Raw genomic sequence first — 24,779 nt, 5'->3', positions numbered from 1 at the left:
TATAATATATAGACTGCGCGTTCTCTACCTTTGCCATGTTAAGAAAATGTCTTCGACGTTGAGAGAGACAGCTAGTGTTGATCAGTAGCCTTATCTTTGTCTAACAAAGTAGTGGGGAAAAAAGAAGTCTTCGCTGATTGATAGATTAGTAGTGGAAAAGTGAGGATGGAAAAATAGTGAGGATGAAGAGGAATGAAAGAGATTAAGGAGTGATGGCAGGTTAGGCGGTATGAAATAGTAGGCCCTGATCCCACTACAGACATTGATAGACAGAAAGAGAGTTATTGTTCAAAGTATGTTGTCTTTGTCAACCGTAAAGATATCTTTTCAGCCAAACGCGCAGTCTATATATTATATATCTGTCTATGCCCGCTGGTAGCTAATGGCAGCTGTACGAGCAGTACAGCATTGTGAAGTGAGAGAATTTTTTAGTAGAAGATGAAGTACATACAAAGCTAATGTTACGGACTTCAATATCATTATGTCAGAAATGGCACCGTTTGACACGCAACATTATTCAAAAAGCTGTACACGCTGAGAAGCAAGACGGCACTTTGAGTAAAGTAGTTTTTGAATTTAATAATGAGAGTAGACTACATTTTCCGAGAAACCACTACAAAACAAAACGCATCATGCTATCTACCGCAAGTGGGAAAATGATAGCGCTGTGTCATTATTATTCAGACAAGAAAACCTTATTATATAGTATTTTTTGTTGTGCGGCCTACTGCATATCGCTCGATGTTCACTGCGTTACATGGCCGTGAGGATTTAAATACGGAAAGCTAATCACGGAAAATAGTGCCACACTATAGGCCATCACACATAGCCGTTGTCATAAGACATATCGTAACTTAATCATAGAATTTTTGAATAATAAGGCTGCCATGTTTGAATATATCGGGTTGGTGGAAAAGTTCTGCGGATTTTTTAATAGATGACACTAGTGTCAGAAAATAATTATCGCGTGTCGTTCAAATGTCAGTCTGCCGCATATATTTTGACAAGTCACACTACGCTTGACATTTGGCAAAAGTGTTTGTTTTGGTCGGACGTGTTTTGCGTGTACGGCATACAACTAAAATGAAGATCAAAAATTGCATTTTCGCCATATTTTGCTGTTTTTATTCCGTAAAGGATATAAAACGGCGGACGCTAAGCGCGAAATATGCGCCATGTATGGTACCTTGGCCTTAAGCGCAGACACATGCGAAAGATGGTTTGCTCGCTTCCGTTCCGGAGAATTTAACCTCCAAGATGCACCACGCTCTGGACGGCCAAATTCTGTTGACGACGANCAACTCCTGGCTACAGTGAAGAGTGATCGACACTTAACGACTCGAGAGATTGCGAAGCGCTTCGGCATTTATCATACAACCGTTATGGATCGATTAAAAAAGCTTGGCATGGTGAAAAAGCTTGATGTATGGGCGCCGCACGAACTGAGCGAAAAGAACATCATGGATCGGATTTTAGTGTGTGAATCTCTCCTGAAACAAAACTCTTTAGACCCATTTCTGAAACGGATCATCACTGGAGACGAGAAATGAGTTGTCTACAACAACATTAAGCGGCGGAAGTCGTGGTGCGATCCGGGTGAGTCTTCACAAACGATAGCAAAACCTAATTTGCATCCACAGAAAGTAATGCTATGTATTTGGTGGGACTATAAAGGAGTGCTGTGGTTTGAGCTGCTCCCGCAGGGCCAAACAATAGATTCGAAGAAACACTGCGCTCAGCTCGACAAATTGTGCAAGGTAGTACAAGAGAAGCGGCCAGAAATTGTGGAATACAAAAGGTGTGATTTTCCATCGTGACAACGCTTGATCACATATTTCTTTGATCACGAAAGAAAAATTGCAGAGCTTTGGCTGGGAAATGATGCAGCACCCACCATATTCGCCGGACCTTGCACCGTCTGATTATCACTTGTTTCGCTCGCTGCAAAACAATGTTGACGGTCATCAATTCGACTCAATGGAGGCCATCCGAAATCACCTCGTTGATTTTTTCGCCCACAAGTCCCAAGGGTTTTACGAGAGCGGCATCAAGGCCCTACCGAAACGTTTGCAACAAGTTGTAGATCAAGACGGTCAACACATTGTGGACTAAATTAATTTTTATAAATGTCGATTTTGTGTTTAAATTTTATACTACAAATCCGCAGAATTTTTTCACCAACTCAATAAACGATGAATATAAACGACGTAATTGGTTAATTTTTACAATATGTCTTACGTTTGATTACGGCGATTATGATTACGGCGATTATGATTACGGCGATTTGTATGCAATGGCCGTACTTGCTGTATTATACAGCCATATTTTGTTCGCGAGAATCAGCTGCTCAAAAAAAGCTGAGTCACACGCTGCACTTATTTGTTTGCTCTACCTCTCGTTGTTAGAACATTGCATGAAGTAAGCCACTTTTCTTTACAACTGATACACTGACAATTATCTATAGAGTCTGAATCATCACTTCTTACGCGCTCATTAATTTACATTCAGTAATTAAATTGAATGATGAATATAGGCCAATGAGAGCAATAACACAGATGGTTGAGTGTGGTAATTATTTTAGAAATTTATTGATTGCAAACGTTTTGCAATCCATTCATCTGTGTTATTGCTCTCATTGGTCTATATTTATCATTCAATTTGGAATTTTAGAGCATCATATTACTATCACTTCTTAGATTTCATTAATTATTATCAATAACTAAAGTAAATTTTGCAAAATAATAAATTACTTTTCTTTAGATTGATTTATTTTCATGCTTCAGCTTTGTCACTTGTTGTCAGACATCCTATATATTTTAAGATACATAGAATATTTGAAAAATGGTGATCAAGCCAAAATGTAAAGATAAATTGAGTCAATTTAAATAGAAAATTTCTGTATCATTTTGCAAAATGTGCAATAATTATTAAGTTATTACTTAGTGAAACCAATAAGTGCTTGGAAAGGAATGATATAAACTCTGTAGTCGTGTATGATTTTTAGTAAAAATCAGCAAGAAGTTGTGTCACATGTTGCTTGTTTGTTTGGTTTACTTCTTGCTGTTAGATTGCAAGAGATAAGCCAGTTTTCTTTATAACTGAAAATCATACATACAGAGTCCGAATTTTCGCTCACGCGTTTATTGGGTCACATTTATTAATTAATTACTCCAAGAAATATTGCGAATTTTGCAAAATGGCAAACGATTGTTCAGATTGACTCAATCTATCTTTACACTTCGGGTGTGTCACAATTTTTGAACAAAAGTTACAGATTCAGTAAAATATTATATATGTATATTTATACAAGATGTTGACCCGTCCTTCTCTATCGATATGTCTTATTTCCGCTCTTATTCTGCATTCATTATATATAAACATTACAATTGTTGAACAAAACAAATGTTTTACATTGTTTTTGACGGAAGAGACCACCACCTTCTCGCAATTTCCGTTGAGTAACAATTTGTACGTAGTTCATTTCTAAAACTTAAACACACTAAAATTGTTTCTTATTGTAAGAATACTTTTTTTCTTTTAATTTATATTATATGCAATTGCGAGTAGCAAAGTAAAAAGTATACGAACAGAATACTGTTTACGTAATAAACAACATTAAAATATATTTTTACTTCTATGTATTTTATATTAACAATAATTTTACTAAATGTATAATTAAGTATACTTTTTTTGTTTAAAACAAAAAGACGTATATATTGGCCATAAGAGTGGATGTATATTCTTCACTTTTTATGTATGCTCCTCATATGTTTCATTTTTCTAATTATTCTATTATGGTGTTAATATTTTTTTATTTAATCAAAATGTTTCTGTAAGTATTGTAATAAGTGCAAGAACGAGGACAAACAGCGAAAATTGATAAACAGATGCTAGCGCGAGGCTTAGCCGCTCGTGCTAGCTGCGTACGGTATAGCTATGTCGAAAGAAAGAGACAGTAGACATATCTCTGTTCTCTTCTACCGCCCGAAGACGGCCGAAGTGTCGAACGCACACGTACACGGCTGCTCGCTTGTGTGCGTATCTCCTCCACTTGCTGCAGCGTGCTGTAAGAGAGTCAAAACTGGGCACACTGATACGCGGTTAACTGCCAAAGGTAATAATCAGTTTTGTCGAAAATAGGGCGTTTAATGGCGATAGTAAACTTAATCCGTTTATTTTTAAAAACTTTAATATAAATTTCCTGTTGCTTTACGTTGATGGAATGTAAATCCCTAGTAGACCGTTTCAACTTTCCTTTTCAAAGGACTCTCCTCTCTACATCGAGGCTTTTCTTTTACTCTTATCTCAGGAACGGGTATTCATTTTCTAAACAAAGACAATGCTATAAGCAGAGATGCTTATGCTCACAGATACACACTCTTCGCTTTTGATCTCACTCCCGAGTTATCGGCCAATTGCGTCGAACATTGGAATCTCATGAAACACGGTAGTTTGCGAATTGAAGCACGGTTCGAAAAAACTCTCGAAACGACTATTAAGAGGATGCTGAACCGTCCTGTTTTATCATAAAAATAGTAAAATGTCTGAATAATGACTTTTGTCAAATGTACTGCACAAATGAGAAAACGGTTCTCCACAATAAAAGAAAACAGTGTAACGAGTCGGGCGAGACAATAAATGTTTATGAAACGAAAAAAATTTTTTTTAAGAAAATTGACTACCTTACATTATCAAGTATGTCTAGAGATTTAACAGTTTATATGTCACAAAACACACTTTGGCCCGCTAGATAGAACCTGTAAGAATATTACAAAAGTATTAAAAAACACTTTGAACGCTTGCAGGAAGAGAAAGTATTGAACCTGTAAATTAGACCTGTAGACACAAAGGTTATTTTTCCTGTCAAAACACTGCACGAAGCACTACGTAGTTCCCAAACTTTGCACCAGAAGAGAAAGATATATGTCTATCCTTGTCTCTCTCATGTTATCTATCCTTGTTTTTGTCTGATTCGATCCCGAGAGATGGCGCCACATACCCGATAGCGTAGCGATTGAGTAGGCGATTGAGCGGACTTTTGCCAGCGGTTCAGCATCCTCTTAACTGTCTTGTTTATGCGGAATTCGACAGTGTTTTGGAAATCGATCCTTTGCGCCAAATCATTGTAGATTATAACGGATAAAATCACTCTTACGAAAAAGAACTACTAGCAGTAATATATTGCGGCAGTGGTACGAAAAAATTACTGGCATTCTGTGTAATTGTCAGTAATATTTTCAGTAATTCCTGTAATACCTAATAATATTCTTATGTGATTGTCAGTAATATTTATATCACTGACTTTATTTATATGTAATTGGCAGTAGTTCTTTTTCGTAAGGGCATATTTCCGCACATGCGTAAAACCAAGATATTTTTCCCCTACTTCATTTTTCCACCTTTATTTTCTACTACGTCTTTTGTCGCAAGCGTTTTGTGGAGAAATTTCAGTTTCGTTCTAGTCTCCGATATCTTCGCTTCGTTTTCACGATGTCCGAGTATAAAAGTGATTATAGAAATGCAAGGATTTCGCGGCGTCGTGTGTGAATTTATTCCAAAAGAAGTGGCGTATGTCGCAGTAGACCGACCGATTTTCGGAAACTGGATCTTGATGCCTCCGTTCTCGTTCACCGAATTACCGCAAATATTAAAACGATGCAACGATTGGCTTACACAAATTTATCACGGTATCGAATGGTTTGACGGGGAAACCAATCTCAATTATCTCACGAGACATCTTCGAGAAGTCACCAAATACACTCTCGTCATCTACATCAGAGGCGAAGAAAAAATGGATTTCTCAGAAAAGCTTTTGTCTAAAAACATATATAATCTGGAATCTCTCTCTCCGTCGTTCAAATCCATCTCGAAAAGCGAAGAGAACATATCACAGTGTTCGTATCACGGAGTTTGCTCATCTGACATTAGTTGCGCTCTACGTAACGCTTTTCGGTTAAAACGCTAATTAAACCTAAACAGCGTTGTACTTGAAGAAGAAGAACATCTCGATAGTGGCTTCGTCAGCAATGAGATCAGCATGATACAATCTGCCGATATCAAAACGGAGGAGGAGGAGAAAGAACAATTAACAGAAGAAGATACGCGCAGTGAAGTCGATTGCCCGCCGAAAACCTCCTGCCTAAACAACGTCACTGTACAAACAGAGGTACAAGAGGAATACACGCAATTCATTTTGCATTCTCGCGACTACCTGTATCGAAATAACGAATACGAAAGAAATATTGCAAGCCTTGCGACAACTGTAAATATCTGGACACGCGGGAGTTTATCCAGCCGACAAATTGCCCAGGGTGTAGACGAAGTGGACAGCAATCGTCGTTAACACAGACAATCACAATCAACCAGGAACCCACTGGGTTGCCTTTTTCCTCGATGAAAGCAGACACGCCACTTACTTCGACAGCTATAGAATACCGCCGTCAGATTCCCGCTTCCTTCTGCGACTTCGAAGAAACTCCGTAACACACACATGTAATACGACTCAACTTCAAGGATATTTCTCGCAAACGTACGGGCATTATTGCTGTGTGTTTCTCTATTTTATGGCTCACGGGTATAATCTTTTCCAATTTCTACAACTGTTTTCCGGAAATTTCGACACCAACGACAAATTATTAGTATGTTTATTTTGTAAAATATTCTCTACAAAATCCAACAATGTACAAACTCGCTTTCCTGAACACTATATTCAATAATGTACTTGTAAAACTAAAAAATAATCAACTGTAATCTTGTATTTTCTTTTATATATTCACAATATATCTAAGTTTATATCGAATAAGTTTATTATGTTGTTTTCTGTTATTCTTCCCAAGAAAACGGGAAGTTATTCCTAAACTCCTCACCCGTTAACAAACATTTTTATAAACGTTCTACATTGAATATCCATTTATCGAAAACTCTCGTAGAATTTTCTTGAAGTTTCTCGCGCGAACAAGTACGCGCAGGTTGCGAGTCATAAATTATGTCTTTCATCTTCAAAAAACTTATGTTCTTTTTTGTACAGCACGCTCTTGTCCAACCCCCCACGAACAAGCACATACAGGTCGACTTGTCTCATAAACCGTTTTATCTTCAAAAAAAAATTATGTTTTCTTATGTTCATCGGCACGCTTTTGTCAATTCGCACGCACAAGTTCGCACAGATAAAAATCGGTCAAAAAAAAAATCTGCAGCGGACACATAAATTTATTTTTTATATTACATCAGAACGCACGCAACCCTAACTTTCTAGCCACAGACTTGCGACGCCTACTTCTATTTCGGTCTCTATTTTGCCTAGACGCCCTCCAACTCTGCTCCACGCTCATTAGGAGCCATATCATACCAGACGCTCATTGGTCCTTCCTCGGGGCCCTAGCATCTCCATCAACTACCTCGGGCCTCGCTCATTGGGAGCCATATCGTACCAGACGCTGATTGTTCCTTCTCGGGACCGACGCCACCCTCGCTCTTACACTTCCTCTCTCAACCGACAACGCCAACTTGCTCTCATACACGTTTGAACGTACGAAGCAACAACATCGAAGCGGCACCAATAGCATTACCAGTTACGCTTCAAACGGATTTTTCAATAAATATATACTCTTTTAATAAAGAATTACATCTCAAAGAATTACACTTCCACTCAAACATTCTCGAACTTTCCTCCCCTCCTTACACAAATTCCTCAAAAAATTTAAAGACACATTTTAAAAAAATTATACAAAATTTATAAAAAATTTATAGAGTCATAAATCATGTCACATTTCTATCCCCTTTAGTGGGCGTGGCCAATCACCCTCAAAACTGAAAGAGAAGGGAAAACCACTCTGGTGGGGCAATAGCGCCAGTTGATGTGGGGAGACCGGTAGAAAGGGTTTGTTTTGACGCGCCATAAGTGCCCACATACTACTGTTAAACTTTTCTTTTCTAAAATTCTGTGTTGTTCTTTCTTTAGTTTGTAACAGCATTATAGACATGTAATATATAGACTATGCGTTCTTTATCTTCTCTCTCGGAAAGAAATAGTCAAACTAGAAAGAAAAAGATAGATGCTTAGCACCGTAGTTTTATTCTTGTTTAGTGACGATATGATTGAGAGAGAGACAGATAAGAAAAGTAGTCGGAATGAGAAATAGCATAGTGAAGCGATTAAAAGCGTGAGATATAAAAAAGTGGTCGATAAGGCCGATATGTAGCGTTATTTGAGTAGTTTCTTTAATAAAGAATCCTCACTCCAGACTCTGAGAAACAAAAACAAAGATACACTTCTGAGTATCTGTCTCTCTCCGCAATTTGACTCACTTTTTTTTCATACGTTCAGTCTATCTCTTGTAAGGAAAATTCTAGAATTCTCATAGGTTTACGTTTGTACACGTGTCCTTGTGTGACACGTTTTTTGCGTGCGTGCTTGCTGGCAAAGCACTGTTTACAATCGGTCGGGTTTGCTGATGTAGCATGTGCTGGCGGATAACGTGTACGGTATTTGTTGGCAAGAGTCTAGCTGAGCAACTCCTTGATAGTGGTAACAGCGTAGTTAAAACATTATTAATGTAATCTATAAAGTGTGTAGAGTGGAATAAATATTGACATTATTTTCTGTGCTTCGTAAGTTAGTGGTAATGTTTATTAATCAACCTTCAACCATATCTTACATTCTTATACGACATGAGCACATAATCATATAGATTATATTATATGCTCTTTCCTTTTTATCTGTTGTGATGTGGTATTCTCTACTGCTTCTCCCTCGCCATAAAAATGTTCTATGCGAGAGTGCCGGGAAAGCAAGCGTTTAAACAAGCCAGAATTATCTCGAGGCTTAGAATTTTAAGTTGCATGTTAGTTACAAAAATTCTCTTTTGTATGCACTTCGGTGCCTTATAGCCATCAAGGGACGATCACCTACCAGGGACAGATGCGGAAGGGACTTCGAGGGATTTGAGGAAGAGAAAAACAGAAGGCCGATGGAATCGAGCGAGAGCAAGAGAGCGAGACGTGCGACTGGATGCGAGAACAGTGGTCAGTCATGGTTACAAAGAAACGGAGAGGTTGCGGCCGTCTTTGATAATCAGCCCAGAGACGGAATAGCGGCACGGAATATCAGTAAGTAAAATATCTCTAAGTAAAATTCGAGGCGAGTACTAGAGAAGAATTATCAGCGAGACCAATCGTCGTGGGACCGACATTCTTCTTCGAATGATGCAGAACTAGCGAGACCGTGACTCCTGCGGCATAAATGCATTAGCGTTAATAGATAAGCAACGCTGTAATAATAGGGCTTTCAAGCTTCAATGTTCGCCTCTTATCTGTTTAAATTTCCCGGCTGCGCATCAGTGAATCTCATGCTTGACGGCAAAATCGAGCCGTTGCGCGTATATTATATCGTCGGATTTGCTGTTATTGTTGTAATTGCTCCCGTACCGTACCGTATCGAAAAGTAGTGTTGTATCAAATAATTAACGTCGGATCAATATATTACTGCTCACATTCTTATTTATCGAAAGCCCTTGCGTTTCGGATGGCGAGCCCGTACGACATCATTCTCTGGGCATCTTTGAGATTATCAATAAGTACTGCAGTTTCGATCTATTTGCTTGTTTTGCTATCTGGCTGGTTTTCTAATAGCTACCGTTTGCTGCACGTATCTGCCTGCATATGAAGAATTTTGGCGAGCATATTCCGCCGTGTGGTAACGAGTATGAATTGCGATTCTAACGAGACGCACGCTGTGGTTTTCTTTCACAACTATCAATTATTATTTTTTTTCTACCAGTTTTTGTTGTATTATCCTTGGTTATCGCGCGTTAAGTAATTATGAAAGTAACCGAATTGTAACTTGGCTATCGAATTGTAACTTGCCTGGCTTATCCAATTTACAAAATTCCGAATATCTGCTTATTATTTGAATTCTACATGCGTTTTCCATCAATGTGAGTCGGGTTGACTTTGAACTTGTTAACGGTTAACGCAGACTGTTTTATAGGCAATAATCGGTCACTCTTACTTTGTTAACTTTTGGTATTTCTTTTATCATTGTAAATATTACATCCGCTTTAGAAGTCGATCTACACGTGATAATCTAATAAATTGTTATTTTAAAGGTAAGATACGTTTTATTTCTTGGTAAGTGTCGTGTTTTCGCGTCTGGACAACTCTTTCTAACTTTGCCCCTCTGTTAAGCCAGAGCTGGCCGGTCCATAGCGCTAAGCGACGCAGTTTTAATGCGGTAACGCCCAGAAATATATCTAAGAATTCGCCGACTTGGTGCTGTGACGTGCTTATCACCTGTTTCTTTTTCTCCTGGTCACGACCTTGCTTATCGCACGCAGAGATGCCAGTTTGTGGACGTTAGCAACATGCAGCAGCAAGTGGAGGAGACGCGCACACAAGCGAGCAGTCACTCGCCGAGGCGCTGAGCGCACACGTACACGGCTGTTCACCTGTGTGCGTTTCGTCTGTGTATCCCCTCTACTTGCTGAGCATGTTGCTAGCGTCCGCACACTGGCATCTCTGATCGCACGACTGTCTGCCCGTTATACGAACAGATATCGTTGCAGGCAGAGCGGTGCCATACCTCGCTCGCAGTAGAGCAAAAATCGTCACAGTGTCTATATGGGCATATTTTTATTCTGCATATGTGTAAGAGAGCCATAGAGCTTATACTCATGGAGAGATCCTGGCGAGCGCAAGGAGGATCGACAAAGAAAAATATATTTTTCTGTTTCAATTGTGGACACTTCTTATAGAAGAGAATAACAGAGAACACGAAGTGAGAGAGCCACAGTTGAGACAGAATATATCTATCTCTCTTGCTCCTCGCGCGGCCATAGAGAGGGCCGCGCGAGGAGCAAGAGAGCATATAGGCAAGGTCTCTATAAGTATAAGCTCTGTGGAGAGAGCGGAGAAAGTTCATAAAAGAGTGTGACTACACTGAATTTAAAGAGAGAAGAGAATCCTACTGCACATAGAAGAAAAAAAGTGGGATAGCGTTGCACGCGGAATTAACAGAATACTCGTTAGCAGCTAATAGCTGTGGAATAGAGAGACTTTGTAGTCAAGGAAATGCGCGAAATAGACGAACTTTTTGTCTATCTAATTTCTCTTCTCTCTTGAAAATATATATACTTGTAGCGATTTCGGCTGGTCTGCACCGACTGCACATTTCGAGTGTCGGTGTAACTTGTGTGTTCAGATGGTCGAATGGTGCAGTTCCTTGCTGGTGCCGCGTATTTGTCTGAGCTCAGTACACCGCATAGATGCATGTTGGGTGTACACAAAGTGGCTCTCACAAATTAGTTAGAGCCAGTTGGTGTTGTCTCGTGTTCGGCTGATACACTACTGTGGTCGAAATATCCAGTGCAACATCACATGAGTGTACGCACTGCACACACTTGCACCAACTCTACACACCTGTGCAGACCAGCCGAAATCGCTATTAGATGTAATAGCGATTTCGGCTGGTTTGCACCGACTGCACATTTCGGGTGTCGGTGCAAATTGTGTGTTCGGCTGGTCGAATGGCAGCAGTTCTTTGCTGGTTCCGCGTATTCGTCTGAGCTCAGTACACCGCATAGGTGCATGTTGGGTGTACACAAAGTGGCTCTNACAAATTAGTNGGAGCCAGTTAGTGTAATCAGTACACACACCGATGCGGTGTTGCACACAATTGCACCAACTCTACACAGGTGGCACACCGGTGCAGACCAGCCGAAATCGCTATAAGTAAATATGTATACTTATATCTGTTGAAATGACTAGATCTTTTTTATTTTGTATTGTATAGGATACAATATACTTGATATACGTGACAATACTTACAGTATCGTCATTCTTTATATTATATAATCCTTTATAATAGATTATATTATAAAGGATTATATAATATAAAGGATATAATATGAAAATATTATATCCTTTATAATACTCAAGATTATCTAACTTTTTCATCACATTAAAATAACAAAACTTGGAAAACTTGAAATGATAAAAATTTTACATAACAAAGAATTGATGAATAAATTTTATTGCTCGTCTCAAAATTATAAAGTATTAAACAAGTTAGTAGAAGAGATAACAAAATTAATCTCGTGATCCTAATCCTCGCGACACTACTTTTATATCCGATAATTAGATGAGGTGCTGCTGATTTAGATCTGAGAATAGCGCGCAATAGTAAAAGAGAGCCGAAAAAACTCTTTCTTCTAGCCGTATATATTACCGCTCAGCGCATATACTCTTCACGAAAACTGTGAGCTATTATAGTAGGCTAAAAAATTTCTTGCGCTTATCTCAGATGCTAGAATGCTTTTTAGAACGAATACATCTTTGTTAGATGTTTTTCAAACCAGCCTTGGCGCTGCAACCTTGCAGGATCTATTATGACTATTCGCGCTTCCTACCTAACACAGAACTTTGTCAACTAGACAGTGGTTCTTTAAGAGGATGCTGAACCATCCTGTTTTATCATAAAAATAGTAAAATGTCTGAATAATGACTTTTGTCAAATGTACTGCACAAATGAGAAAACGTTCTCCACAATAAAAGAAAACAGTGTAATGAATCGGGCGAGACAATAAATGTTTATGAAACGAAAAAATGTTTTATTAGAAAATTGACTACCTTACATTATCAAGTATGTCTAGAGATTTAACAGTTTATATGTCACAAAACACACTTTGGCCCGCTAGATAGAACCTGTAAGAATATTACAAAAGTATTAAAAAACACTTTGAACACTTGCAAGAAGAGAAAGTATTGACCCTGTAAATTGTAGACACAAAGGTTATTTTTCCTGTCAAAACACTGCACGAAGCACTACGTAGTTCCCAAACTTTGCACCAGAAGAGAAAGACATATGTCTATCCTTGTCTCTCTCATGTTATCTATCCTTGTTTTTGTTTGACTCGATCCCGAGAGATGGCGCCACCTACCCGATAGCGTAGCGGTTGAGTAGCAGCTGAGCGGACTTTTGCCAGCGGTTCAGCATCCTCTTATAGCGATTTCGGCTGGTTTGCACCGACTGCACATTTCGGGTGTCGGTGCAAATTGTGTGTTCGGCTGGTCGAATGGCAGCAGTTCTTTGCTGGTTCCGCGTATTCGTCTGAGCTCAGTACACCGCATAGGTGCATGTTTGGTGTACACAAAGTGGCTCTCACAAATTAGTCGGAGCCAGTTAGTGTAATCAGTACACACACCGATGCGGTGTTGCACACAATTGCACCAACTCTACACAGGTGGCACACCGGTGCAGACCAGCCGAAATCGCTATTAATACTATTACACGGAGACCGTTTTTATCTTTCCCAGATGTTGCTAGTTGCACAGCTCGTAAGCTATGGTCTCTGATTTCTCGACTAACAATAAGAATTTAATGTGTGATGTATATAATAGAATTTTTCCGATATACAATATAACTCCAAAATAAAATCAATATAATTGTGCAATAGAACTTTAACACGTTGAATGCCACGCCAGTTTTACAGAGTTTGCCTGTGGCGCCACGATGAATTTTCTATTATACGATACATATAATCTTGAAATATTACCTACAACAAATAAATTACGGTGTGTAATCATGTTTAACACGTTAATTGTCACGGTGGTCACCGGTGACCCCCCCCCCCCCCGCGGTGCTGGAGTGCGGTTTTGCACGTCTTATTTATTTTTTGCCGTCGTCAATTATCTCATTGTTTCTTCACGGTGTTCACGTTTTTCAATAATAATTCCACAATTTTATTCTTTTCGAGAGTGTCCAACAATCAGGTAAAAACCTATTATACTTTTACACACTACACAAATTTTTGCACTTCGTATCTTCTATTTAATTTTTTTGTTAGCTCTTAAAGTTAATATGATTTCAAATGAAGATTATGCGTCAATTCAACTGACGATACATTTTTACCAAGTACTTCCAAACGGTGCTAAAGAGTGCTGGTTCCTCCTTTCTTTGTTTAAAATGTTTCAATTTGACACATCGTAATAAGCGCGCATAATAAATTTTGTATTTCATGTATAAATAAAACTATTTTTAGATGTTTTATACTGCATTAATTTCTACACACCATTAACGATGGTAATAATGAAAAATTGATAAGTATTGACATCCAAATTATGTATTTCTATCAATCTGGGTGCGCCGGTCACTGGTGACCCCCGTGACATTCAACGTGTAAACTTTTGTCAACTCCTGAACCTTTTCTTTTATGTCAGCTGATCTTATAAGATATGTATCACATACTCAATAATGATTTGTACGTTGCAATAAAAAAAAGTAAAACATAAATAAGGGAGCGCAATACAAAATAAAAAAATTCTTGTTTTTAGAGATTTTTAGTGTAATCGTGCACCACTTTTTTCTGTGTGCAAATGTAACATACTTGAGTGTGAATGACAACATTAATCATTTTGTAATAGAAGATGAAATGAGCTATTTTGCATTAATATTATGTTACAATATATATACATATACAGTGTTCACGGTGTTACTCGTAGTAACGTAGAGGAGCTATTATAATAGTATATACTATATCATATACAGAAGAGTGCACCACATATCGTTCCGCTCCAGAGGAAGTATTTTTCTGAAATTTCTGGCTGCTCCTATTATCGCGTACAAGTACTCTTTCGCTCTTTGCTAGCGGCCCGAGATTGAAGGAAACCGGCGCACGATAGTAGAGGCAACCGGAGGAAAAATTTCCGAGAAATACTTCCCTTGGAGCGGAACGATATGACGCACTCTTCTGTACATAATAAAAGGTAATCGCGCGAAGCGCGCCGGACTGTCTTACGCGCATAAGATAACCCGATACATGCTTATTCGCGAATCTTTGTTAATTAAGATTTCGGCAACTATTACGAATCTCGCAAAATAGATGTTTATATAGGACGTTCTGACTCTTTTAGTTTTACTCCTTCTACCTGCCTACAAGAGATGTTAAAATAATTGTTAGACACTCTGTATAGAAGACATAACAAATAAAAATATAATTTTAGAGTTTTAAACAAAGTAAGTAAGTTCTATTATTAAAAGACTTTGCTGTATTTTTCTTTTTTTTGTTTTTGATAATATAGCCGTATACAGAATGTCTAACAAATTTTGACACAGCTAAAATATAAAGATAGATTAGATAGAGATAGATAGAGTCAATCTGTAGAAAAAAGCCATTTATCATTTTACAAAATTTGTAATATTTATTGAGTTAATAATTAATAAATGTAAATCAATGAATGCGTAGAAAGTGATGATTCTGACTAGTTTTTGTTCATCCGATTTCTTTTCTCGATTTGAACCCAATATATCTTTGACATACTTCGGCTGTGTTAAAAGTTTTCAGACATCTTATATAATTCTGCATGTATATTTCTTACGACAAATGTTCTATTGTATAATTTTCTCTCCAAGAAATGTGTTAACTCTTGTATGTAGTTTGCAATGCAAATTTTGAAGTACAATAAATAATTCTACTACTTCTTGTACTTTGCCGTAACTTAGAAAGATAGCGCTTATCAACGTTTATTCAACCTGCATTTTCACATAAGAAAATAAAACAAAAAACAAGATTTAAACATTTGTAGATATTGTAGATAATATTTGTAGATATACACACTAGTTAAATAACAATTTGCAAAGCAAAATAGTTTATCTTTTATTTATTATTATTCTAAATATTATTTAGTTTTATAAAAAGTTATACTTTATTTTGTCAGTAGTTTGTAACTTTTAAACTTTTTTTATTTGTAATGTTGTCAATTTTTACAAACTTTTCTTATACAAGAGATATAAAAACAACAAATGTTTTGATGTTACAACAGACACATAATTTAGATGATAAAATAATAACAAATAGTGCTAAAGAATAGTAAAAACTATTTATCTGCTTGACATACTTTGATCATGACGGCTAAAGGAATGTAGAAGCTGCCGAGTGTTGCATAGATTTGATAGAAAAAGTTCTGGCTGACCGAACAGCGCGTGGGTCCATTTTTGGAGTCCATGTACTCGTTTCCCATTATCATCAAGGGTGGTAGGCTAATGCAGGCCGCTCCTAACCAAACAAGGCAGATGTAGAAAATCATCCGCCGCGGTGTCCTCTTCATCATGTAGGTCAGCGGCTTTGTGATGGCCCAGTAGCTTTGAAATAGACAAGAAAAACGAGAGCGTCAAGAATCGCGTTTGTGTACTGACTAAACATGAAAATAAAATAAAATTGAGACAAGTTTTATAAGATGGATCTGGATAGAAAACGACAGAACGTCGTTTTCCTACCCGTGCTTGCTTTCCTCGACATTTATAAACAATTAATTCAGATGTAGTAGAGTAACTCCGGTATTTATGCCGCGGAAGTAAAAAAAGATAGAAGTAGAAGTAAAAAAAGATAGAAGTAGAAGTAATTTGTACACAATCACTTTGTGTCTGTATTGTATTTCAACTTTATATTAGTGTTTGTTACGTTTTGAGTTACGTTTTTAGCTTTTTATTGTTAATGGGATTATCGTAATTTGAATTTTGATTAACCAGTGTGATAATTAGTGAAACTATATTACGTAAAATAATATTATCATATTACGTAAAATAATTATTGTAGTTTGAAAAGGACCTAGTAGTTATTTTATATATATAAGTGTAGAGGGATAGTAAATGAGAAAATATAAGTTCTTACAAGGATATTACTGGAAAGATAGGGTTTTCTTTGATTTTTTCGAGTTTCATATTGTAGTACTAACATTCTACTAATCTATAATAAGAGTACTTGATGCAACTTCTAAGCATGTAAGAGCTTGATTTCCAAGGCCAAGACACATAGGACACTTATACCGTATATAACTGCTTGCATATGAGATGTTCTTCTATTGCATTCAATCAATTTTTTTCAATCAATTTTTAGCTCTTCTTATTCTCTTATTTCTTTTTTACCTCTTACTAGTATACAAAAATCATAATTATGTTTCGTGCTTGTTGTATGTTTAAATAAAAAAAATAGGAAAGAGGCAATAAGCTACATCTAATGTTCAGGTAAAATTCTTCTTTATTCCGAGGATTTAATAAAGATACAAACGTTTTAATTCATTAAGGGTTCTTCTCTAAAGAGGGGGGTTTCTCTACATAAAACCATTACAATGAATGCATGATCTATTCGCGACAATAATGAAGAATATGGATACAAAAAAGATACGTTTCAAACATACTCAGTTTGAGGAAAAAAAAGAGAGGAAAGTGGCAACTAAGTAATCGTCAGTCGTACGCAAGAAGACGCAAAACATCCTCCCGCTTCGAAAACAACCGACAGACTGAGCAGCTCCCTCCCTTCACATTCATGATACATGTAACGGTCTTCTCACCTCATCACTACACCTGAAAACGAACACAGAATGGCTATGTCGCCTTGTAATTTTCCAAAAATGGACGAGCCTAGTGGTCTCGCGGTCTGAGTGTAGGGACCCGGAGGTCCCGAGTTCGAATCCGCTCACCACCTAAGGATTTTTCTGGGCCGGTTCCTTTCGAGTTTATCGGGTGATCCGCAAACTGAATCGAGCCTCTAAAAATTAATTCGAGTGTAATCCCGAATTAAATCCCCCTCTCACAAGACGATCATAGTCACAACACGAGCCCGACACAGATAGGCACGCTCACTGTGAAAGAGGCCGTATATCGCGTGATAATAGGGACAAAACTGCACAGCTAGATTTCGAAGGTTGTCTATGGAGATAATTCCCTATACATACTCCTTCAGAATCTCAATTTTAAATTCCTTTGACTAAGGGCCTGAGCACAATAGAAAAAATATTAGGAATAGGAATTAAAAATAGAGATTAAATGTACTGCACAATGCGAAAAAAAAAATATAACATATAAATGTATATAAATATAGGCTGTATATTATGCAGCCATGACATACTTCCTGTGTTTATTTGTTATAGTTTATTTTTTGTCATTGTATAGCACGTTTAACTTCTATTTTTAATGCTTATTTCTAATATTTTCTCTATTGTGCTCAGGCCCTAAGTCTAAAGAAAACATTTGATTTCGTAAAAGTATTGTAATATAAGCCTAATAGGACAAAGCTTCCTCTGGCACATTTACATTCTAATAAAAAAAAAAAAATTGTCTAAAAATAAAAAATACAGTTTCAGCTTGTCCGTGTCTGACATAACGTTAATTGAATTGCATTGTGATTTGTGTATCATCTCGGAGACAGACCTCTTGAAAAGTGAAAATTCTGTGTCCGAATTTTTGGTATTTTGCCAATTAAAATTGTGGTCCGTATCAATTCTATGCTGTGTAACGACAGAAACATTCTCCGCGCGACGATTAATCGGTTTTTTTGTTCGGAAATTCTAGTATTGAGTTTTCTCATGGTCTGGCCTACATACGAAGCATCGCAATCATTGCAACTTATAAACTATGTTGTTTTTTTGTTCAATTTCTACAGGATCTTTGATATTTTTAATAAATTGATTCAATTTATTGAGATTTCTATAAGCTAACAAATTTCCATTTCCCCTTTTCAACGATTTTAAAATTGTGTACGATAATTTATTGATATAAAAGATACAACGAAATAAGTTTTGACGATTTTTGAAGTTGGTGTGAACTCCAAACTGTCTGATTTTCCGTTAATTTTGTTTGCAATCAGATATTTTATACGGTCATTAATGACATTAAAAATTATTTCCAACGGAGAACATTTATTTTGTGTTTTTATGTATTTGCTGAAATTATTTAATATTATGTATGAAAGTCTGGTTTGAAAATTGTTGTTAATTTTTGTATTAAAATGTTTGCTATAATTGTTGATTTTTGATGTGTATGGAAGAACGAAATACTGTGTTGCAGATTTTTGATTATCATCATTAGGCTTCGAACATTGTATAGATTTGTTTGGTGACAAATAACTTTCTCAATCTTCTATTTATTGTTTCACCAAATATAAGTTGCACCGGATAATTGTTGGCTATTAAAGTGTTAATGCAACACTCTAAGTTCTTTTTATGATAGTTGGAATCGGCTAATAGAATGGTTCTGTCAACTATAGAGTATACTGTACCAATTTTGTGACACATAAGATTTAATGCAAGATACAGCCCTGTTAGATGAGTCTTACTTACCTTATCTCAACCAAGTTAAACTAGATATAGAAGGAGCCAGATATTGTCACACAAATTTAAAAATTTGTTTAATATTCTTAGTCGTGACGATAATTTCAAAGTAATAACATCTACACACTTGTTAATACATTGACTTCTTTATATTTTGTAAATGAAAACTTCACTTTTTTATGTTATATACAGTGATATGTTAGATATTGTAAAAAAACTCCAGTTATTTTATTAATGTTAACTAACTCCTATCATTATGTATGTCAGACAAACCGCCTGAAAATGACTTAAAATAATAAAATCGAAACGTATGCATCATTACTATTGTTAACATTTAATGCAAAACATCTTGCAACCGTTTCGACAAGCCCGTTACTCTACTTGAATTTAAATTTTATTGTTCACGAACCAGAGGACACCTCACCACACACCAAGCTTCTAAATTTTAATTTTTTTTAAACAGAAACTTCTAAATCTTGCATCACTATATTCGCGATAATAGGAAGCAACGGAGAACCCTTTGGAACCCTAAATGTTTGCTTATATATATTACTGTTAAGCGTAAAATAAGTGGATGACAAAACAAATTTAACCGTTTTTAAAAAATCAGAGAAAGGGATCTTTGTATTGAGTCGGATGTATTTCAAATCAATCGGAACGTTCGTAAATAATGAGACCACATCTAAAGACAGAAAAACGTGATCCGGCTGCAGCGCAACGTTACCTAGTTTAAGGACCAAATCAAAATTGTTGTTACTGTAGCTATCGGTTAACGGAATACTTTTGACAATGATATTATGTAAATACTCCGCGAAACAATGTAGGGGGCTATTAATAAATGATACTATTAATCTATATGGATAGCCCTGTTTGTGGATTTTAGGCACTCCATAAGCCCTTAGGATGATCTCATTACTCAATTTAATATATTTGTAAATCAAATCATTGATATAATCTTTCTTAATCTTTATTTAATTTCTTAACAATTCTTTAAGTTGAGTCTCAACGTTCTCGAAAGGATTTTTTCTTATTTTTACGTAAGTGAAAGAATCATCAAGTAAGCTGGTAAGTTTTTCAACATAAACAGAACGGTCTGGCACTTATAAAAAAAACTATCTTCCACCTATAAAAAAAACTATTAATATCAGATTATGCCTCTTTCAAAACCAAGCAACTTTGATTTGATGTATTTTTTTCTACGATAAAAAGAAAGCGAATTATTCAGGTGGCCTGTGTTAGCGTGTGTGTGTGTGAGTGTAAACTTTAGAACGCTGTAACTCACAAGGAGAAGGTACACCTTTAGTGTCACCGATTTTGATTAAATTTTGCAGGTACGTAGTATCAATGAAGAAGTGTCGAATGTTATCCGGAGACGACGTACTACTTAAGCGTTTAAGAGAAATCGCGGTTTATATATATAAAGTTTTACACGTACTATAAATAACGTTGGAATAGGACAGTTTTCGAAGTGGCGGCGTAGCGCAGCGGCAAAGCGTCGTACTACGAGACTAGAGGTAACGTGTTCGCGCCTTGATGGTTTTGTAATATTTTTTTAACGCATATACATGTTTTTTATTATTTATTATTTCTTTTAATTATTTATTTTATGTTTAAAGAAACTATTTGAAATAAGCAAAGAAGTATTTTGAAAAACTGTTTTCTTTATGTGCTTGAAAATACAAATTACATACAATAATAATTATATATAATTATTAAAAATAATTTACAATAATGATTATTCGTTTTCTGTATGTTTACATTGTTTGGTGATAATTGTCATAAAAACAGGTAAAACATAATACTGACAGGCACACTGTATGAAACCTACGTTGCCGCAAAAACATTTGTGTGTCAATAATGTGTAGTAAATGTATTAAATTATTTAAATCACAAAACGAGTACTATATTTGCAATTAATGTATTTTGACATATAACAAAACAACTACAATATACTCGGCGAAACGGCGCGGATGAAGCGTGCGCCCTTACGGCAGTACAGCGCAGACCAGACCGCTCTTTGGCGGTGTGGGTGTGCCCTTTCAGGGCCCAATGTTTACATTCTTCCTAATCTTAATTACTCGGTGCTAATTGCCGTCTCGATCTGTCGCCGTTCGAGGCCTTTGTCCGCTCGACAGTAAATCGCACTTTCAAATGACATAGGAAAACATATCTCGTTAGCCGTTTGTTGACTTTAATCGTGAGCATTTGTAATCTGTACTTGAGATGAAATTCTGTGCCGTTTTCAAAATGAAAAATCAACCTGATTCTGGCTTGTCACCTATTAAAGTTAAACGTTTACATATTGCACATATTTTCAAACCTTATCTATTTTTATTCACATTTTTTGTTTTGATAAATATGCTTATCTGCTCATAAGAAGCTCTAGCTTCCTTAAACCGCTCAAAGGTTTCTGCGTCTATATGTATCCATTTATCGTAGATTGTTCCACCCTTTTCAACGTCTTGTTTCCACTTTATGAGATGCTGTTTTCTTGTTAAGCGAGTGCAGCCTTTCTTTTGTAGAGTTGCTAAAGACCACTTTGGATGAGCTTCAGCCAGAGCAACAGTTCTTGCCTTATATTCCAGAGAAATATAATCAAAAGTTGAGCTTTTAGATTCTTCAGGTTCGTAATTGTCTCCTTCATCATCTTTAAATTATACAATTTGTTACACAGTTATACAGTTGGTTACACTAAAGCATAAACAACTGTTGTTAATTAAAAAGATCTTAATTTAGAGAAAATTTAAGTTAAAAAATATGATAAATTAAGTTCTATAAAAGTATGAAGTAAATTAAATTATAAAAAGGTCTACGAATTGTTAGTGCTTGCCAAGTCTCTCAACAAGTCTATACATGCTACATGCATGCTATCACCTCTCTCACTATCACTCTCTCTCAACTAACTCTCGGACGTCTATCTTCGTTGCTCTCGGCCACTCCCTCGGCCTGCCGCGGCCACCAATCAACTCACTTTCAGGAAGAGGTTTGTTTGCAGTATTTAGTACGTGGTGCAATACAGCTGTGGGAGGATACTTGACATGCTGTTCGTGCCGATCATATCCTAAGAACCAAAGAGTGCTCGCTATATGGGCGCAAGTTCCAACGGTTCTTGAGCCACATTTACAAGTACAGTAGTAACCAGGTATAGAAGGATCATTTATGTCATTGTCAACATTAAGAGGATACTGAACCGTCCTGTTTTACTCTCGTATTTAAAATTTTTTGTGAAAACTATGAATCGGAATAAAAAATGCTTCTCCAGAAATAAAGAAAATATAGTAAAGAATGGAATAAAGCATAAAAATTTAAGAAAAATAAAAAAAGTTTATAGACTGTTATTACAGAAACTACAGTTTTACTTTATATGCAAAATTGGCCATATAAATCCAAATAAAAATACCTTTAACCCAAACTAGAAACATAGACAAATATTTTGAGTGCTTCAAAAAATATTTTGAAGCCTTGTGAGACAAGAAAAATTCCAAATACGGTTAGTACAATTTTAGCAGAAGCGTCAGAGAGAAACATATGTCTATCCTTGTCTCTCTCATGTTATCTATTCTTGTTTTGATTTGACTCTGTCCCGAGAGATGGCGCCACCTACCCGATAGTATAGCGGTTGAGTAGCAGCTGAGCGGACTTTTGCCAGCCGTTCAGCATCCTCTTAAAAGAAATCCATAGCTGATGCTTACCTGCATTTCTGAAACGAGAGAATATCCTAACCTTATCAGATTTGGTTTTACGTGATTTTGGTCATATTGGAATACGTCGTTATCTTCTCTTTCTAGCTTATTTTGAATCTAACCTCGTGCTAGGTTGACTTGATATACACCAAGGCAAATATCACGAAGATATTGCAAATTACCTCTCCGTCGGTGTGCCACCTTGTCGTGATGAAGGGGCTTGAGCATCGTGTGGATTCGTGGAGTTATGCCGGCGGGAACTTCGGTTCCTGGCAGGGTCTGTTACGTGCCGCGATTCCTGTTGCCGCTCAAGTTTACGATTTTATCTACTTCCTTCGTTGACACATACGACCCGTCGAAATCATAAACTAATAAATACGAGCCGATAAACTTCCTCTCCTTACAAACACTCTCTCTAAATTCCTTTGTTGTCCGTTGCATGAGTGCTATGACTCACTGAAAGACAAATACTACGCTCTAAAAACGAAGGTCTAGCTCACACGTTTTTAGTTTAAGACAAATCAGTTCTCGTTTGCAGCTCAGACGAGCAACACCATCTCTCACCTTAATAAAGCACCTCACAGAAAGTATCCTGCATATTCTTTTATCTTATTACGTGGCTATCTGGTACGTAACAAGTCACCTTAGCCGGACAGGTCCACGGGGAGCGGCCAGACCAAAAGCACGCCCAGGTAGGCCGGGCTCGTCAGCCCTGTGTGGGCAGCCGGCCTAGGAAAAGATCACTCCAAAATTAAATAACTCCCCAAAAAAGTTTATGGATATGTCCACTACAGAGGAAAAAATGTTACCGGACCAGAGTGATCGGACACCCAGATCCCGGCAGTTTCGGCCCTGCCCCCGTTCGGTCGTCATCATACGAGGGGTCGGCTACTCCGTGCCCAGCAAGCGGAGTGGTCTCTAGAGCTACTGTCAATGAACCCATGGATAAGAACCCGGCGGTTCCTGGTCTCAGCAAAATTGTGACAGGTAAAGTAGTAGACCTGACGTCCACTTCTAGGTTTAGTACAAACCTCCCGAACGAACGTGTGATCGACACACTCGAGATCTTGTCTTCGGATGAGGACAAGCGGATACAAGAGGTTGAGAATGAGCAGGTAACGCTGACTCAGCTTTAAAGAGTCACACGCTCGTTTTTCCTTGCAAAGAAGACTAAAGATGGAGGCAGGGAAGTACAAAGAGCAGCAAAGAAGAGCCGCGTTGCTACTGGTTGCCAGTCTGAAGATCCGGGACCGGATGTTGACACCGAGGTCGCGTCACTTCCCGTGCTCTTGGATGTTATTCTCAGCCGCATCACGTAAACAGACTGAAGAAAAAGTCAAAGAGACTCAAAGACTCTATTTCGGACCGAATAAAACGGGCCTTTGTAAAGCTTCAGAAGGAGACTAAAGCTCTGGCTGCGCGCGTTGAGATGCGGGATAATGCAGGACACTTGTCCGACCGCGCAGCAGCTGCGGAAAGAAAGGTGCATTAGCTTCGCCTTGCAAATAGTGCACTACAAGTTTAGATACTGGGCTTGAAGAAGAGAATGAAGAAGGAACTTCAGTGCGGCAAGAGTGTGACGCGGCGGTTCAGGCGAGTATCCTGGTAATGACATCGGTTCAGATGATGCCTGCGGGAGCCGGCTTCGTTGTAAAAGTTGTGGCTCCACCGGTGTACTTTCCCTCAGTAAGAAAAGAATCCTCAAGAACACTTCGGGAGGTGGACCTCGGAAGCCGGCGTTTGTTGAGGAGGATGTAGCCACCGTGATTAGGAGGAAAGTCACGGAGCTACTACGCCACGGGAGACGGAAGCTCGAAGAAAGTCGTGGAGCTCGTCAACGACGCTCTTACGAGAAGTGGCAACGCATTCTAAAGCAGGAGATAGCAGCCCTCTGCGCGCTTTGCTTGTCAGTCCGACCAGCGAGCCAAAGAAAAGGCCTTCTAGGTGGAGGTCATTGGACGAAGGCGCCCTAAGGCGAGGTCGCGCAGCTTAAAG

General features: G+C 37.6%; 1 protein-coding gene across 3 annotated transcripts in view; it reads right to left on the bottom strand.

The window, feature by feature from the left end:
* LOC109859757 (5-hydroxytryptamine receptor 1) overlaps positions 1-24,779 on the bottom strand; it is a 94,161-nt gene that overhangs the window by 31,231 nt on the left and 38,151 nt on the right. For all 3 annotated transcript variants that reach the window (XM_020438300.1, XM_020438297.1, XM_020438298.1), the window contains one exon: positions 15,892-16,135. In XM_020438300.1, coding sequence (XP_020293889.1) covers positions 15,892-16,104 — 213 coding nt within the window. In that variant the 5' untranslated portion in view covers positions 16,105-16,135. The remainder of the gene's footprint in view (positions 1-15,891; positions 16,136-24,779) is intronic.

The sequence above is a fragment of the Pseudomyrmex gracilis genome, unplaced genomic scaffold (genome assembly GCF_002006095.1).
Source record: "Pseudomyrmex gracilis isolate BER0280 unplaced genomic scaffold, ASM200609v1 scaffold_284, whole genome shotgun sequence".
Taxonomy (NCBI): domain Eukaryota; kingdom Metazoa; phylum Arthropoda; class Insecta; order Hymenoptera; family Formicidae; genus Pseudomyrmex; species Pseudomyrmex gracilis.
The sequence above is the reverse complement of the archived record's forward strand: the minus strand, read 5'-3'. Positions and strand labels throughout refer to the sequence as shown.